The sequence below is a fragment of the Lepidochelys olivacea genome, assembly GCF_965140295.1.
Source record: "Lepidochelys olivacea isolate rLepOli2 genome assembly, chromosome: 5".
NCBI lineage: Eukaryota > Metazoa > Chordata > Testudines > Cheloniidae > Lepidochelys > Lepidochelys olivacea.
Genome location: NC_140415.1, coordinates 87,866,322 through 87,882,174, shown reverse-complemented (window position 1 = coordinate 87,882,174; position 15,853 = coordinate 87,866,322). Strand labels below are relative to the sequence as shown.

The window sequence follows — 15,853 nt, the reverse complement described above, 5'->3', positions numbered from 1 at the left end:
GCCTTCTAATTGACCATCAATGCCACAATGAATGGAAAATGTGAACAATTGTGGGCCCATTCATATTCCCTGGATCTACACGCAATGGGAGCTATTTAGCTCTCTCCTTCAGGAAAAAAACATAATTAGACCTTCCCCTTCTCCCCACCCATATTTAACACCCCTTCTGAAATTTGGATTTGGAGGATAGAAATTAAGTAGTTTGTTGATTGACCTTAAAAATACCTACCCTAACTATAATCTTATAAAAGGAAACCAGAAACACTGAAAAATGTGATGGCGTCTTTAACACACAACTCCCTCCCTCCCCCCACGCCCCTCAAAAAAGCACCCTAGACTAAAATGCCCACATGCCCTACTTTCATCATGTACCAAGATTACCTGGCTAAACTATTTTGACTTCCTTTTGAAGCTCTCTGGTTCATTATCTGGAAGGTGCAGACAAACAGTTTTCTAAGCCCTCTTCGCATAAGCAAAAGGCATTACCACAGCTAGCAGTTGTAATTTTTTATTCTAATAGCAGGGAAGGTTACTGATGCTCTCAAGTAATGTGAGTATCAGCTTTAAAAAGTACATACTGAATATAATCCTTTGGAGACCCATAACAGGGTTTAAGTGAACTATTCACTGGCTCTGCAGAAATATAGCTGAAAGCATATTTTTCTACATTAAATAAAGGTGAATTAAAAAGACATTTTTGCAAATAGAAGTTTGAAGTGTACAGACATATCTTTTCAGATAGTGGCATACAGCTTGCTCCAGATTGTAGGAGTTGGGATAGTTTGCAAGGATTATCATTTTCAATTATTCATAATGCCAGAAGAGATCATTTTATAATCAATACTCAGTAGTTACATGCTTCCACATGTGACAGATTTACTATTTATGCTTGCCTTTCTTACAGAATGGCCCAGTGTAAGCAGAGAAAGTGCAGTCACAAGAGAATCCATTGTATTTCTCTCTACATTTTCCTCCATTGTGACACAGGTTACCGTAGCTGCTACAATGTCCAGGACAACCTGGTTCAACTCCTGGAGTTATTTTTGCTCTCTCTTCCAGGTCCAGGGCTATTCCATTTAACTGCAAAGAACGAATACATCCTAGAAATCCTTTCTGCCTGGATGCTGTTCCACCTGAAATAAATCCATATGAGCTTTTTAAATTAAAAAGAATGGATGTGTAAGAGCCTCTATGTTTTACAGCCCCAAACATTCCATTATGGTCTATGCATGTGCAAATATTTATAAGCAACTCTGAATGTATATCTTGATTTTTGTTTTTGTCAAGTAATTACAACAAACTCTTGAAGCTTTTTATTGAAGGAAAAGATTTTGCACAATAAAAGATACCAAGCAAAGGTACAGTGTTTTAATTCACAGAAGAGGAATATGTGGGCATTAGATTTAAAAAAAAAACAAAAAAACGATCGACAACACCTCTATGTGAGGATAGGAAGTATGGGCCCCAGCCTGGGACCTGGCAGACTGATAATCAATTCCCTGCTCTGCTGCAGACTTCCTGTGTGACTTTGACCAAATCACTTAGATTCTCAGTGGCTCAGTTCTCCGACTATAAAATGGGGGGAGTACTTCCGTACCTCGCAAAGGTGTTGTGGGTATGAATACATTAAAGACTGTGAGGTCCTTAGGTGTGGGGGTCATATACATACTATAGATAGATAATTTGCTCTTCTCTTTAGATTTCTCTGTGTCCTGACTTTTCTATATTTGTCCTTAAGACTGTAAACTCTTTGGAGCAGAGATCATCTTTACGTGGAGCACTGAACACACTATATGGTGCAAAGAGCCCTAAAGTTAGAGAATCTGGCCTTTGAGGAATTCCTCTAGTACAGATGGCATGCAAGGTGCTTCCCTGGCAAAAGGAGTTTGGAGTGCCTCTGGCTATTCCTGGCTGACAGAATGGCCCCTTTGGGGCTACAGGCAGCCAGGTAAAAGTAAGGGTAGTTCTGAGGCTGTTCTAACTTGTGCTAGGAGCTGAAGTGGTTCCCAGCTAGCCCCAGAATAGGGAAGGTATGAAGGTGGCTAAACAACTTCTCCCTCTACAGCCCAGATAGTGCAGTGAGAGGAGCTAGGCTACATCCATTGGACTTGGGCTTTCCATTTATTTTCCATTATCATGACAGTCTTACTTTCCTGCTAATAAGCTTTTTAAGTGGAATATAGCCACTATTTTAATGCCCGATCCTCTATTTTTTCCATATATATAAATACCATTGACTTTAGTGGGCTTACTAAGCAAGGAGCGCTATTAGAACTCAGCCCTTTGTTTCTATCAGTGGATTCATCTAAATATTTAGTTACTGAAAGCCTTCAGTCAGCAGTCTTTTATGTCAACATAAATATTCAGTTGTCACTGCGGCTAGAGCTTTAACAGATAAATACAGTCTTTAGCATTCTCAGCTACAGCTGAAAAAAGAGGGGAAAAAAAGCCTAAGAGAAACCTGGCTACTGTGGTTTTTAGTCCTTTGATCTTACTTACAAATCTTCCTTTGTGGTCTCATATTTGATTGACATTGTTTCTGTATGGTATGTCTCCTGACAGCTAACATCTTATTCATTATGATATTCAGAGACATGAGGCAATCTACAATTCCTGTGAGAACAATACTTGCCGATTGTTAATAATTTCTGGTTTAACACGCATCTAGAATTAGCTTCCTTTAAAAAGCAAAGATGGCAAGTACCATACAAGTCCAATATCGTCTGCAATTCTTATACATTTCCAATTTTATTTTTAGTTAAAATCCTAGATCCAATTTTTCTCAAATGTCTTTTTTTTAATGATTCTAAGAACATATTTACTTCCTCCTTTGAAGAATTTTGGAGCTTTAGTGGAAAAGCTTGATTTTAAGTGTCCATAAAGCAGCATGGGACAGATGTGGGTTTTAGCTAATGAGTTATTTATAACAAGAGCTGCACACGCACAATTTTTTTTTTGGGGTGTGAATTATTTTTACAAAGTTATTAGGGTTTTCTCCCATCACAGTTAGAAATTTGGAGGAAAACTTTAGTCGAAATTTCATCAACAACTCTACTCAATGCATATGAGAAACAAATACAAAAAAAGGCCTTAAGTATGAATTAAACTTTATAGTATCCCAGAAAGATAACTCTTACCTATATACTGCTTTTATGTCTTTTTAATGTTATATACTACAATACTACATCAAATATGTAACACTAGTGCAACACTAATTTGAATGCTTGTTATTTATATACTATCCAAAGTGTATGTACTTTACAACAAATAAAGGATAATGTTTCTACTCTGAGATTACAATTTTAATACACAAGAAGATGACTCAGGGGTAATTATGACAGTTACTATGCAAATAAGTTGATACATTAATAAGGATTGCCTCTGCTAACGCCATTCTTAAACCTCTGATATCCACTGTTAACTAGATGTTTTCACTGGCCTATACAGGTTCAAAAAGTAATGACAGATTGTACAGTTAATACAAATAAACAAATAAAAAAGTTTGATTATCCCTCCCCAAAGAAAAATGTCATTTAGTCTACCAACTAACAGAAAATAATTTTAAAAAAATCAACCTGATCACATGAATAAGCTGGGAGTTGTTGAAAAGTTACAGTAACCTACAGACTGAGTTAACTGTAAAGCAAAATAAATTACAGAGTCACATTGAGACATATGATATAATTAAAGCCAGAAAACATAGACATTAGCTAAAGGTAATTAATGAGTGTCAACAAAATTTTCTGAAGCACAAACATTCACTGTATCAGATGTGGAAAAAGCATTTGGGCAAGTAAAGTTTTAGATTGGTCAAGCTCTAATAAACCATTCATATTCCCTCAAACTTTTACTATACCATTTGGATATTATAAATTTAAGCAAATGCCACTTTGTATACTTCTGCTCCAAAGAGTAATTGCAAAAATCTTTGAGGGACTGCAAGTATAATGGATGATGTTTCCATTTAACCCAAGGACCTAAAACAAAAGGAATTAGCAATTTTTTCACAGAGCAATAATAAAAATAATAATAATAATTAATAAGACATCTTACACTGTAACTAAAAAAAAATTAAATGCTGTTATAACAGAAGTTATCCATATGTTAGACCTAATTTGAATAAAGCAAGCCAGACTGCTTATTCAGATTTAAAAAAAAAAAATTTTGACCTGCTTACCCCACAATATGAGATGGGTCTAAAGACATTTATGCAGGTGAGAAACTATTTGGCTAAATTAATTATAGATCTCTCCACTCAAAGGTCAATAAGCTCATAAGTGAATTGCTGAACAATGACATTGACTGGCACTGGCATAAACAGGTATTTAAACAGTGAAAAATACTGGTCACCAATCTACCAATTTTACAGTGGCATGAGTTATCAGGGATTCATTATCAGTATGTGCCTCTTCTGGAGGACAAGATTCATGTCTTACAAGGAAGAGTTTCATTTGTATTAAGTAACAAACAATTCAGAAAAGAAGTTGCACTTCTTAGGTTGGTTCTCTTAAATTTCACCAGTATATGTACAGGAGACCTATCCTCCATGATATAATGTTATATGTTTTGCTTTTCACATCAATCTCTGGCAATGAGTTCCACAGGCTGACTCTGCGTTGTGTGAAGAAATAGTTCCTTATGTTTGTTTTAACCCTGCTGCCTATTGATTTCATCGGGTGACCTCTAGTTCTCGTGTTATGTGAAGGGGTAAATAACACTTTGCTATTTATTTTCTCCACACTATTCATGATTTTTTAGACCTCTATCATATTCCCGCCTAGTCATCTTTTCTAAGATGAACAGTCCTAGACTTTTTAATCTCTCCTCACATGGAAGCTGTTCCATTCTCCTGACCATTTTCGTTGCCCTTCTCTGCACCTTTTCCAATTCCAGTATACCATTTTTGAGATGGGGTAACCAGAACGGCAAGCAGTACTCAAGGTGTGGGAATACAAATGATTCATATGGTAGCACTATGATATTTTCTATTTTATTATCTATCCCTTTCCAAATGGTTCCTAACGTTCCATTACGTTTTTGACTGCTGCTCTACATTGAGTGGACATTCTCAGAGAACCATCCACAATAACTCTAAGGTCTCCTTTTTTTGAGCGAATTTAGACACTATCATTTTGTATGTATATTTGGGATTATTTTTTTCCAATATGCAGTACTTGGCACCTATTAACATTGAATTTCATCTGCTATTTTGTCACCTAGAGAGAACGTGGGTGAGGCAGTATCTTGTTACTTAGAGTATATTTGTTGGGTTTATCTGCCTCTCATACACCCTGTAGCGACTGCCCCACTCCAGCAGAACAGGGATTAAAAGCAGCCCTAGAAAGGGCTGCGGCTGCGATAAAAGGAGTGAGAGCAGCTGAAGGAGTAGCTGATCACAGGTATGGCCAGCTCAATCAGGGCCCAAAACCTCCCTATTTGCTGCTCCTTTTTACTAGCTCCTCTGGTTGTTTAGGATCTGGCTTTTTAAATCCCTGTTCTCCCTGAGTTAGCCCCCAACCTCTGATAAGGGACTAGGGATCAAAGGATAGCAGGATAGAGCCTCATTAGTAAGCTCTCAACCTAGCCTAGCATACTCCTGCTATAGTCCAGATCTGGTGGTGTCACATGATCGAGGGCATTCACCCCACCCCCACAACAGGTACCTTTGGGAGTCTTCCCTATCTCTTACCCATGCAGGTCCTGAGCCAGTGCCCTAAGGAATCAAGTTCTCATCAGACTCCCATGCATTCCACCATACAGGGACAGACTTCCTATGTGCCAGATTGCAATACCATTTGGCCCAGGCACCTGGGCATCTGGGTGCAGGGTGGCTGAGCCAAATTTCAATGGTGTTGTGACCCATGTGGTAATGTCACTAACTGAAATTTGGCCTGGCTGCCCCTATATCTAAATGAAAAGGTGACCTGGTTGCAACCATGTATCTGAAGCAATGCTCTAGACCACTCCAGCAGCAGCCATACTGATTTAGTCTGGGAACCTCAACTTAAAAGTTGTTGGGCTATTTCCCCAAGCTACACAGCCTGCAGAACTTTGAGCAAGTGCAAAAAGCTGGGGGGGGCACAGTGGGGGGGAGGGTCAAGGTGCTCACTGTTCCCAGCCCCATCTATTTTCCCTGTTGCCCTTAGGCCACAACAGATCTTTTGGGGTTAGGTGTAGGAGGGCAGAAGACCTCTACAGTGCAGAAGCCGTTGGAAACTCTCTATATTGAGGCTGCTGTAGAGGTATAGCCCATGACTACTTTATGTGAAATTGCTAGGCTCCTTCTGTCCAAACCTCCAAGAGAATCTCCTGAGATCAGACCATTTCTAACTCTTGTGAACCGAATTCTAAATATAGGTTCAAAATCTAGAACTAGCAGGATTCAAACAGCCCTAATTTCAATTGTTTATGCCACACCAATTATATCGCAAGACCATATGAAATGATACCATTGCCACTTATCATACTATATTAAATAGCATTCTCCCCTTCAATTTCTTCCTTTGAATCCACTTGCTCACTATTTTCAAGTTTAAAGTGCATTTAAGGCAACTCCACTCTGGCCCACATCTCGGATCTCCTTTTTACTGCATCTGCCTCCACGCTTTGCCAAAGACGCCAGCCTCAGCACCCCATTTAGTTCATTATCCCACTGCTATCTCCATGCCTTCTCTAGATGTAGAATAAAATCCCAGTCCCTGTGTACTAAACCCCAGTCTCTCCTCAATAAAATCACTCTTTTAATATTTGTATCTTTCACCTGATCCCCTGTGGTTTAATTGTCAACTCCTCCCCAGTATGTAATAAACAAACAAATAAACAAGTTAACATTCTAGTGTGGATCTCGCAATGCCTCTTGTCTTATATGTGTCTGTCTTCGAGACTACATTTTTCAAGGCATTATGAGTCTTACATTATCAACAAACAACATATAAATAATACTGTGTATTTTTGTGTGGATGTTACTAATATTTATATAACTTGTATCACTTAATTTCACTTATATAGTATTTCTATGTTCAAAGAGACTCTCAAACATAAATTTAAATATGTTAGCAGCAATTCTTCCATATATTAAGTAGAAGATGGCCAATACTAGTATCTTTCAGTCAAAATCCCTTCCCCAAAGTATGGTCATTTAAATAAAGATCTAAATTGCTACTGGTTTTGCAAGACCAAATCACAGACTCCCCAGCTGATTTGCATATTAATTAACCTCACCGTAAGTATTTTTATTAAAAGTGCTAGTTAAAAGGCAGATGACCACATGCCACAGTTGCCACTCTGGCAAGAGTTCAATTAGATTCAATGTGAATTTTGCCTGAGGAAGAACTATAGGTCAAGCCTTGAATTTTGTAAGTGGACTCTGAAAATATTGCATTTCTCTCACTTTTATATTAAGGTTTCATCACACCATATTAACCATATTTAAAAGCCACTGGTTCCGACCATTCTTCTACCCTCACCTGCAGATAATAAGGAAAGAAAGGGACACCCACCTACAAATAGCTGACTGTTGAGCTGCAAACGGATATGCCCATCAGACGGTGCAGTGAGAGTCCTTTGGGGAAGCTGATCCACTTGTAGCAATGCTTCTTTGATGTTTCTTTCAGCCCTCACATAGTGCCACTGGTTGTCATTTAAGGGAGTGGGTGATTGCACTGTAACTTCAAAAGGTCCATTTCCCACATCAAATGAAAATGTCACTTCAGAGGGAGCTAGAAGCAATACATAAGAAACAGTTTGTTCCAGTTAGCTCACACAAATAAGGAAGCTTAGAATCTTGGGTCATAAAAAGAAATTCATTAAATGGTAGGAAGGGTTATTTCCTCAAAAGACCTGTCCTATTATTCTCTTCTTCTGGTTATGATGGGATGGTAGAATTATTTGTTTCGTGGACAAACAACTTCCACAGCTATAGAGGGCTATTCTGGCCTCAAAAAAAGTCCACTCTTTACACCGCTAGCTATTGAGAGCAATAGTTTGTTTCCAGCATGAATATTGAGGTTATGTCCTCATAGCAAGTATGCTAGTTGGGAAACAGTGACTGTGCTAGCTTCTTTAGATTTAATGGAAATAAAAATCATTTCCTGCCAACATGCTAATTGGCTGTCATTGATACCTTTACATTTTAGTTACCAGTACCATTGATTTTTTTTTTCAAAAACAAGTTACACACTCAGTAGGCTAAAATCTGTTTTCTGATAAGTTCATGCAACGCCCGCTGGCATTAAAAGACAGATTTCTGGCTCACAGAGCACGTGTACTGGGCAACGGAAAGTACTAGTCTACTCTAACACCTGGTAAAATGTCCAAAGTTTACTTCTATCTTTGGGCTATAACATACTATAATTTCTGCACAGTTTTATTTCCAAAAAGTAACTCACATGATTCTTGTCTTGAGCTTGTCTTGTCTTGCTGAAACACAGCAAGATTCTGACTTTGTTCTCAGGAGTACTTAGCTCCTTATGACTTCCTTTTTACAGACATTGGAACTTCAAAAGGGGTGTAGTTTGGACTAAGGGGATAATTTTATGCCAAAAAAAAATAGCTGTGTCAGTTCCTGATATACCAAAATGTAAATTCCGACTATACTGCTCTCTCTAAACAGCATTACTGGACACCTTTCATGAGCATAACTTATGTTAATATTGACCTAACTCTCTCTGCGGTCTCCTTAGATGTATAGTCAATAGAAGCTGGATGGCCACATGTATCTACTCATGTAAGCTTCCACTGCAAACCGAGGCACCAACGAACGATACCAGGCTAGAGCTTCTGCTTACATAAATCAGTGTAGTTCCAATTTATATTCTCTGCGTATCTGGACCATTATATGGATTTGGGACAGTCCTTAGAAGATTATGGTTCCATAAACAATTACAGTTATTTCAACAGCAAGAGAGATATACAGTGGGTCTTTTAATATGCTGATTTAAGAGAAACTACTAATTTTGTTCAAGCCAAAACTTTGGCATGTCAACAAAGGTTACTTTTAGCATGAATAAGATCAGAAATAGAATATAAATTAACATTAGAACTGGTAAGAAAATTGTAAGATTTTCTGTGAATAGATTTGTTTTCTTTTAAACTTTACTCAAAGCCCAAAAATATGTGTGTGTGTGTGTGTGTAGATTATATATATATCCATCAAACACACACAGAGTTTATAGTAATAAAATCAAATTAAAAGTAGTAATCCCTAATCAAACAATTACCAAACATTTAAATTACTGGGGATTTGATTAAAGAACTAAAGATTTAGACCAGAATCTAAGACAATGAAAAGGTTCCTATTGACATCCATGGGCTCCGATTCAGGCTCTAGAGCGAAAGCAATAATATGAAGGGCTAGTGTACACTGGCAACACTAAAGCACCGCCGCGGCAGGGCTTTAACATGCCTTGTGTGGTCGTAACACAGCGCTGGGAGAGAGCTCCCCAGCAATCTAAATAAACCACCTCCACGAGGGGAGTAGCTACCAGTGCTGGTGACCTGTCTACACTGGCGCTTGAGAGCGCTGAAACTTGCTGCGCTCAGGAGGTGTTTTTTCACACCCCTGATGCAGAAAGTTGGAGTGCTGTAAATTGCCACTGTAGACAAGCCTTTAGAGCTGGGCAAAGGGAAACTGAAAAACTTCAAACACTACTTAAAACAAAACACTAGTTTTTTAAAACCCTTTAGGATGTAGATGGGATCAAGATATCAGAGTTCTTCACTTTTTAAATTTGAAACTACCTTGAAACTTTTTATAATACCTTTAGATCCACTTTGACCAACTTTGCATGGACTTACACCTCATACATGGAATCCCATTGAAATCTATGAAGTTGCATATAATGTTAATTGGCACAAAATTTGGCTACTGTTCAGTACCCTGCATAGAGCAAAACAAACACCTGAGTTTAAAAGAAGAGCTACCACAGTGTCTGCCTTGTAATTAAAAGGAGCCATATCTTGAAATCAATGTCTAAGCAGAACTCCACTTCGAAGTGAATGACCAGTTTTGCTCAAAAATGGTATTTGGCACAAGAAGACAGATGTTTCAAGACTGTTTCATATTAAAATGGGAAATGGGGTCAGGTCACAGGGACTTGCCCTGCTCCGTCCACCCCACACTTCAGCCAGGGAGTGGGGTCACGGCATGGGGGCTTGCCTCGCTCTGCCTGCCTGGCGCTCCAGCCGGAGGGTGGAGTCGTGGCACAGAGAGTGGCTGGAGCACCGGGCAGGCAGAGTGTGGCAAGCCTCCATGCACTGACCCTCTCCCTGGCTGGAGCACTGGGCAGGCAGGGGGAGTGAGGCAAGCCCCTGCACCCTGACCCCGCTCCTCAGTAGGAACACCTGGTGGGCAGAGCATGTTGGGGTGCAGACTGCTTAATAGGTGTATGTAGATGATGGTGGCAAAATTGAAGAAATATTTTTTTTTATCCTGCACAATAGTGGCATATATTTTTTTTTTAAATAAAGAGCCATTCTGTGTCAAAACTGGTCCAGTTCATCATGGGTCTTCCACTACTAACATTCTTCCCTCTGGCTTCACTAGTCACAAGTCATCATTGAACAATATGGATGTTTACCAAACTGGGTATGTCTGAGGGAGAGTTATGAGGATTGTGATGGGTGGAGGTAGGCATGAAATAGGTGTGTATGAATATAAGTATTTATGACAAGAGATAAAGAATCTTATGATCTCCAGCAGAACTGGATAGATTCTGTGTGTGAAGGGGTGGCTGAATTTCTCCTATTTAAACTCTGTCTACACTGGCAAGTGAAAGACAGAACTTTTGTCATTCAGAGGTGTTAAAAAAACACACCCCTCCCAAAAAAAAGACAAAAGTTTTGTTGATGACAAACACTGGTGTGAACAGAGCTTTGTTGGCAGGAGAGACAACACTAACACTGCTTGTTGGGGGTGGAAGTTTTTTGTCAGCAGGGCAGTTCTCTCCTGTCGACAAACAGCAGCTACACTGTGTAGTGTAGACATAGCCTTAGTATTCATCCAAATGCTTTCCTATCTGGATGTGTATTTTCCACCTCATTATACCACCTCATTGTTCTGGAGTATCAGCATCTTGAGCTTGGAATATCAACATACCACAAGAATGTCATTATTGCATCTGAGGTTCTGCTCTGAAATGCTAAACAAGAGCATATTATTGAAGTTTTCTGTATTTCATGACTCTCTAGGCTATTACATCATTGACTTTACACCAAGTCACACCATTCTAACCTAAGACAATTCAATTATACTGTTGCCTAATATGGAAAAATACATTCTCTCTCTTTGAATTCAGCATTACAAAGTGCTAATTTTTGACAATCTAAATGAAAGTAAAAACCAAAACATGTTTATTAAATATGACTTACAATGCAGCTCTATCCTTATGAAGTCTTTAATCCCCAGGTTCTCTAAAAACATGCCAGAGGAAGCTGTAGTCTTAAAGAAAAATGACACATCTGCACTGAGTTCTCCATGGAAAGTAGGGAAATGAAGATATGAGGCCTCAGTATTGAAGGAGGCTGAATTCCAAAACGTCCCTGGTTACAGCAAAACAAAACATTAAATGAAACAGCAATGTCTAATATTGTTTTAATATGGTTTTAACCTTTACAACTAATGAAGCAAAGTACCCAATGCAAGAAACAGTTTGTAATGTATGTCACTATGCATCTCTACTCTTAGAAGAACATGTAAACACTGATTTTATATGAACTGTGATCATAGCCCTGCTATAATATGTTACATGTGTGATCATTGGTGGAATTGTCACTCATAATCAAGAAGAAAAACTTAGTTTATACACATACGGCTGGACCCTGCAGTTGTTGAAGGCAATGGGAGTTCTTCCACTAACTTCAAAGCAGTAGGATAAGTCTCTTAATTTCTATGGAAGTAGTTAACTAGTATCCACAGTTTTTTGCCCTTTAATTGATTACATATTAGGGACTCATACTGCTTTCTTACTCTCATGAGTAGTCCGACTGAAGTCAATGTGACTACCTGAGTAATGGTTACAAGGTCAGATCCATAGATTCCAGTGGTCTTACTTTTCCATCAGCTCATATTTCATTATAATTTGTTGAATTTTGCTCTCAACTATTCAAAAGCCTATTTAAAACCCCTAATAGAACTAAATCTAATGGGGATGTGCTCTACATTCATGAGGCCCAATGAGAAACACCTTGTTCTTATTACTGAATTCTTACATGTAAATGTATCTTTTTAATAAGCTATATTGCTTTCTAAATCAAATGAGGCATCCAATATCTTCTTATGTAATTGAACAAGTCCAGTGCATACTTTCCTGCTAATGCTGTGATTTAGTTTGAAATAGATGCAAAAATATGACTTTAGCTCCAAGCACTCTGAATTTTTGAAAAAAATCCAAATTTTCTAATCTTTTCTCTTACCTGCAATATATATCTATAGAACACATTGTGCCCTTAGGGGCATCATGCAAACCCATCAAAGTTAACAAAAATACTCCCTTTGACTTCAGTGGGATTTGAATCAGGGTTCTGATCCTCACAAAGCTCTCACTGATTTCAACATTTTTTTTGGGGGGGAGGGGGTGTTTGTGTGTGTGTGTGTGTGTGGGGAGAGGGGTTGGTGTGCGTGCGTGTGAATCGGTACCACATCCCAGGCTCTGCATTAGAGTTTGAAGGGAATAATTTTGCTCTTAAAGAGAAATTCTACATGTTAATCTTATTGTCTGCTATATCCATTGCCTCCTCTGTGAAGTAGTGGAGTGACTATACCTGACCTCATATTTAGCTTTCTCCCCCTCAAATGTGGGTAATGCAGATCGGGCCTATTGAGGGCTTTGGAGAGTGACACTTCTCCAGTACATAGTCAACATTCAATCAAGAGCTAACCCCATATCTGGGATATAACTGTGTGTCTTTTTGGTTGAAGGTCCTCTACTCCAGCTAATCCTGACAACTAGAACACAGCCTTTCCGCCAGAGACAGCAGCCAGATAACCCAGATATCCAGCCTCCCTGTCTCTGGGAACTGGAGAGGCAGAGAGCCCAGGTGCCCAACCTCTCTTGCCTGAGAGATGAAGAACGACTCTGAAAGCTGGGGAGGCACAGAGTGAGAGCAATCAGCTTTGGCAGCCCTCCTGAAAAGCTTTTGTCAATTTCACTTTCTGACTGCTGGCGGAAAATGAAATCGACAAGGGCCTTCCCAAAGGTCATTTGTCATCCCAATGGAAAAATGGAATTTTTCGATAAAATTGAAGTTTACTTGTGGAAAATTTTGGTTTTACAAAAAGGGCCTTTTTGACGGAATATAATTGCAATGAAAAAAATCCCAACATCTCTTCTTACAAGATTATTTAATTACTCCCTACACCTATGTGCACACCAGGTATTCTTCCTGCACTGTTCCTATTGAAAATGTGGAAGTATCTGTAGAAGCACCATTTCCACAATAACATCAGGATACAACAGTGTAGGGGGATCCTTCAGTAGCACAGCGTTGACATTGTGGCATTGTGCCAGCCACTCCCTGTGACTGGTGTAGATGCCACAGCAAGGGAAAAGGATCATACCTGCAATCTGGCACTCCTCAGATGGCATAATAGATGCGTAGGGCTGTTGCCTGGCAATATAAGTTACAGCAATAAACAGGCCAATGTTATGTACATCAGAGGATCAGTTAAAAGATGGCCCAGGACTGGGGGAGTAAAAGAGTTGCTTTTCACCTGACTCTCTTGAGTTGTGTTGTGGGCTCCTGAGCTGCAGTCAAAAACCTGCATAAATCCCATGGGAGGGAAAGAAAACAAATGGAAGAAAAGACCTAATATCTGGAGTCATTTCCTTTAGTCTCTTTTTTTTTCACGGTCTCAGGTCATATTGAACTTCGCTGCAAGTATGATTTGTGCATGTTTCAGAGTAACAGCCGTGTTAGTCTGTATACTCAAAAAGAAAAGGAGTACTTGTGGCACCTTAGAGACTAACCAATTTATTTGAGCATAAGCTTTCGTGAGCTACAGCTCACAGTATGCATCCGATGAAGTGAGCTGTAGCTCACGAAAGCTTATGCTCATATAAATTGATTAGTGCATGTACTAGCTATTTAATAAATAGTGGGCTAGTTGTTGCCAGTAATTCAACACAGTTGGAAATTGAAGACTAGCAATTTATATAAAATGGGTTAAACATTGCTGGCAATTAGAAGGGAAAAAAAGACAATTGTCCATCATAGAAATTATGTGATTAGTTCCAATGAACCATTTGAATATGCATCTGAGTGGCAATGGGGCGTTTAGTATGGGAGATTAGATAATTCCACTCGGTCATCATTTGGCAAGTGAATTAGAACATTTTAAGGTAAAAGGTAGAAAACTCCCCTTCTCCTTTGATTATGATAGCTCTGATCTGTTTTTGAGACCCTCATATGGAAAGTGCCACTGAAGTCCAAAGTTGAAAGTTTAATTCTTCCTATTCCTCCCTTACTCCATCTTTCTTTTCTTTTTACTGCATTATCCCAACCCTGAAACTGATACATAAAGTATTTAAGAATATTAAGATATTAAAGGGATAGCCACAAAAAGACCCCTATTAGAAGGAAATATATAGAGCCAGATCCTCAGCTGCTGTAAATTGGTGTGGCAAAAGAGATACTTCAGTGTACAATACTTGAGGATCTGGCCTACAGTCTCCTGTGTAGTAAGCTGAGACTAACACCATGGAATAAGGAAATCAACTATATTTAGCATTTTATTTGAGATGGTAAGACTTGAATCTCCACAGAACTAAAGAAAAAGTAGAAGAAAAGCAGCCTTGTTTGCTATAAATAAAACAACACCCATATCCATATTGCAAATAATACTTTGCTTTCAAGATTTCAGAGATTTATTAAAGGGAAACATTCATTAACAAATCATCTTTTATCTTACCAATTTTAAAATAAAACATAAAAAGACAGGAAGAAAAATGAAAACATGGCAGTCAAGTTAGTAGTTTTGAACGCTACAAAGCTAATCAAAAAGGACTCCTTCACAACAATTTCTTAGTTGTAAAAAGTCATTGGAGCTGTCTAATATTTATATCAGAACACAATTTTTTTTTTATTTGTAACAGCTCCTCTGTTGATACTTTTAAGTGCTGTATCACACGCTTTATGTGTGAAACTCCAGCGGGGATCAAAGTGAAGGAAAAAAAGTAAACAAAACCAAATAGCTTCCAGTGGAAAACAATTTACAGTTTTTAATACAGATCAATTGGCAAAAAGAATATAGTTTTCTGTAGATGTCTCCTGCGGGTGTGTGTTAGGGCTGGGGGAGGCAAGACAAAACTCTGCCTGGCATGGCACAAAATTTACCCATCTCTTCTAGATAAGTTTAGCTAAAGCACAGAACTGGTAATCAGGAAATCTAGATTCTGTTCTTGAAAATGCCACAGATTTCCCATGTGATGATGAATAAGGTATTTTAATCCCCATCCCAGTTTCCCCAGATATAAAATGGAGATAATACTGTCCTATCTCAGAAGGGTGTAGTGAAGCTTAATATATTAACATTTCTAATGTACCCAGAGATCACCCAATGCTACTACTGTATAAAAGAGCCAAATGCTGGTCCCACTTAAGTCAGAAGCTTTGTGTTCCATCTAAAGTCAGATCCTTACCATGTTTACATGCACATTATTATCATTACTTTATAAAGCTGTACCTATTGAAAATTGAAGATCCTGCCAAGCCTTATAGCACTAGTCCAACTGACTTCAGTGAAACTACCAGCATGAGTAAGGCGTGCAGGATTTAGCCCATTGTCTCTATAGATGAAGGGGCTCTTTGGTCTAGTCCACTCCATTTTGCCTTCTAGCCTGATAGTCTGATTTTGTTT

The 15,853-nt window shown here is 38.7% G+C and overlaps 1 protein-coding gene across 1 annotated transcript in view; it reads right to left on the bottom strand.

The window, feature by feature from the left end:
• CNTNAP4 (contactin associated protein family member 4) overlaps window positions 1-15,853 on the bottom strand; it is a 297,285-nt gene that overhangs the window by 31,933 nt on the left and 249,499 nt on the right. The window contains exons 16-18 of the mRNA XM_084627719.1: window positions 11,368-11,538; window positions 7,500-7,718; window positions 894-1,133 (exon numbers count right to left, since the gene is read on the bottom strand). Of these exons, the coding sequence (XP_084483845.1) occupies window positions 894-1,133; window positions 7,500-7,718; window positions 11,368-11,538 (630 nt within the window). The remainder of the gene's footprint in view (window positions 1-893; window positions 1,134-7,499; window positions 7,719-11,367; window positions 11,539-15,853) is intronic.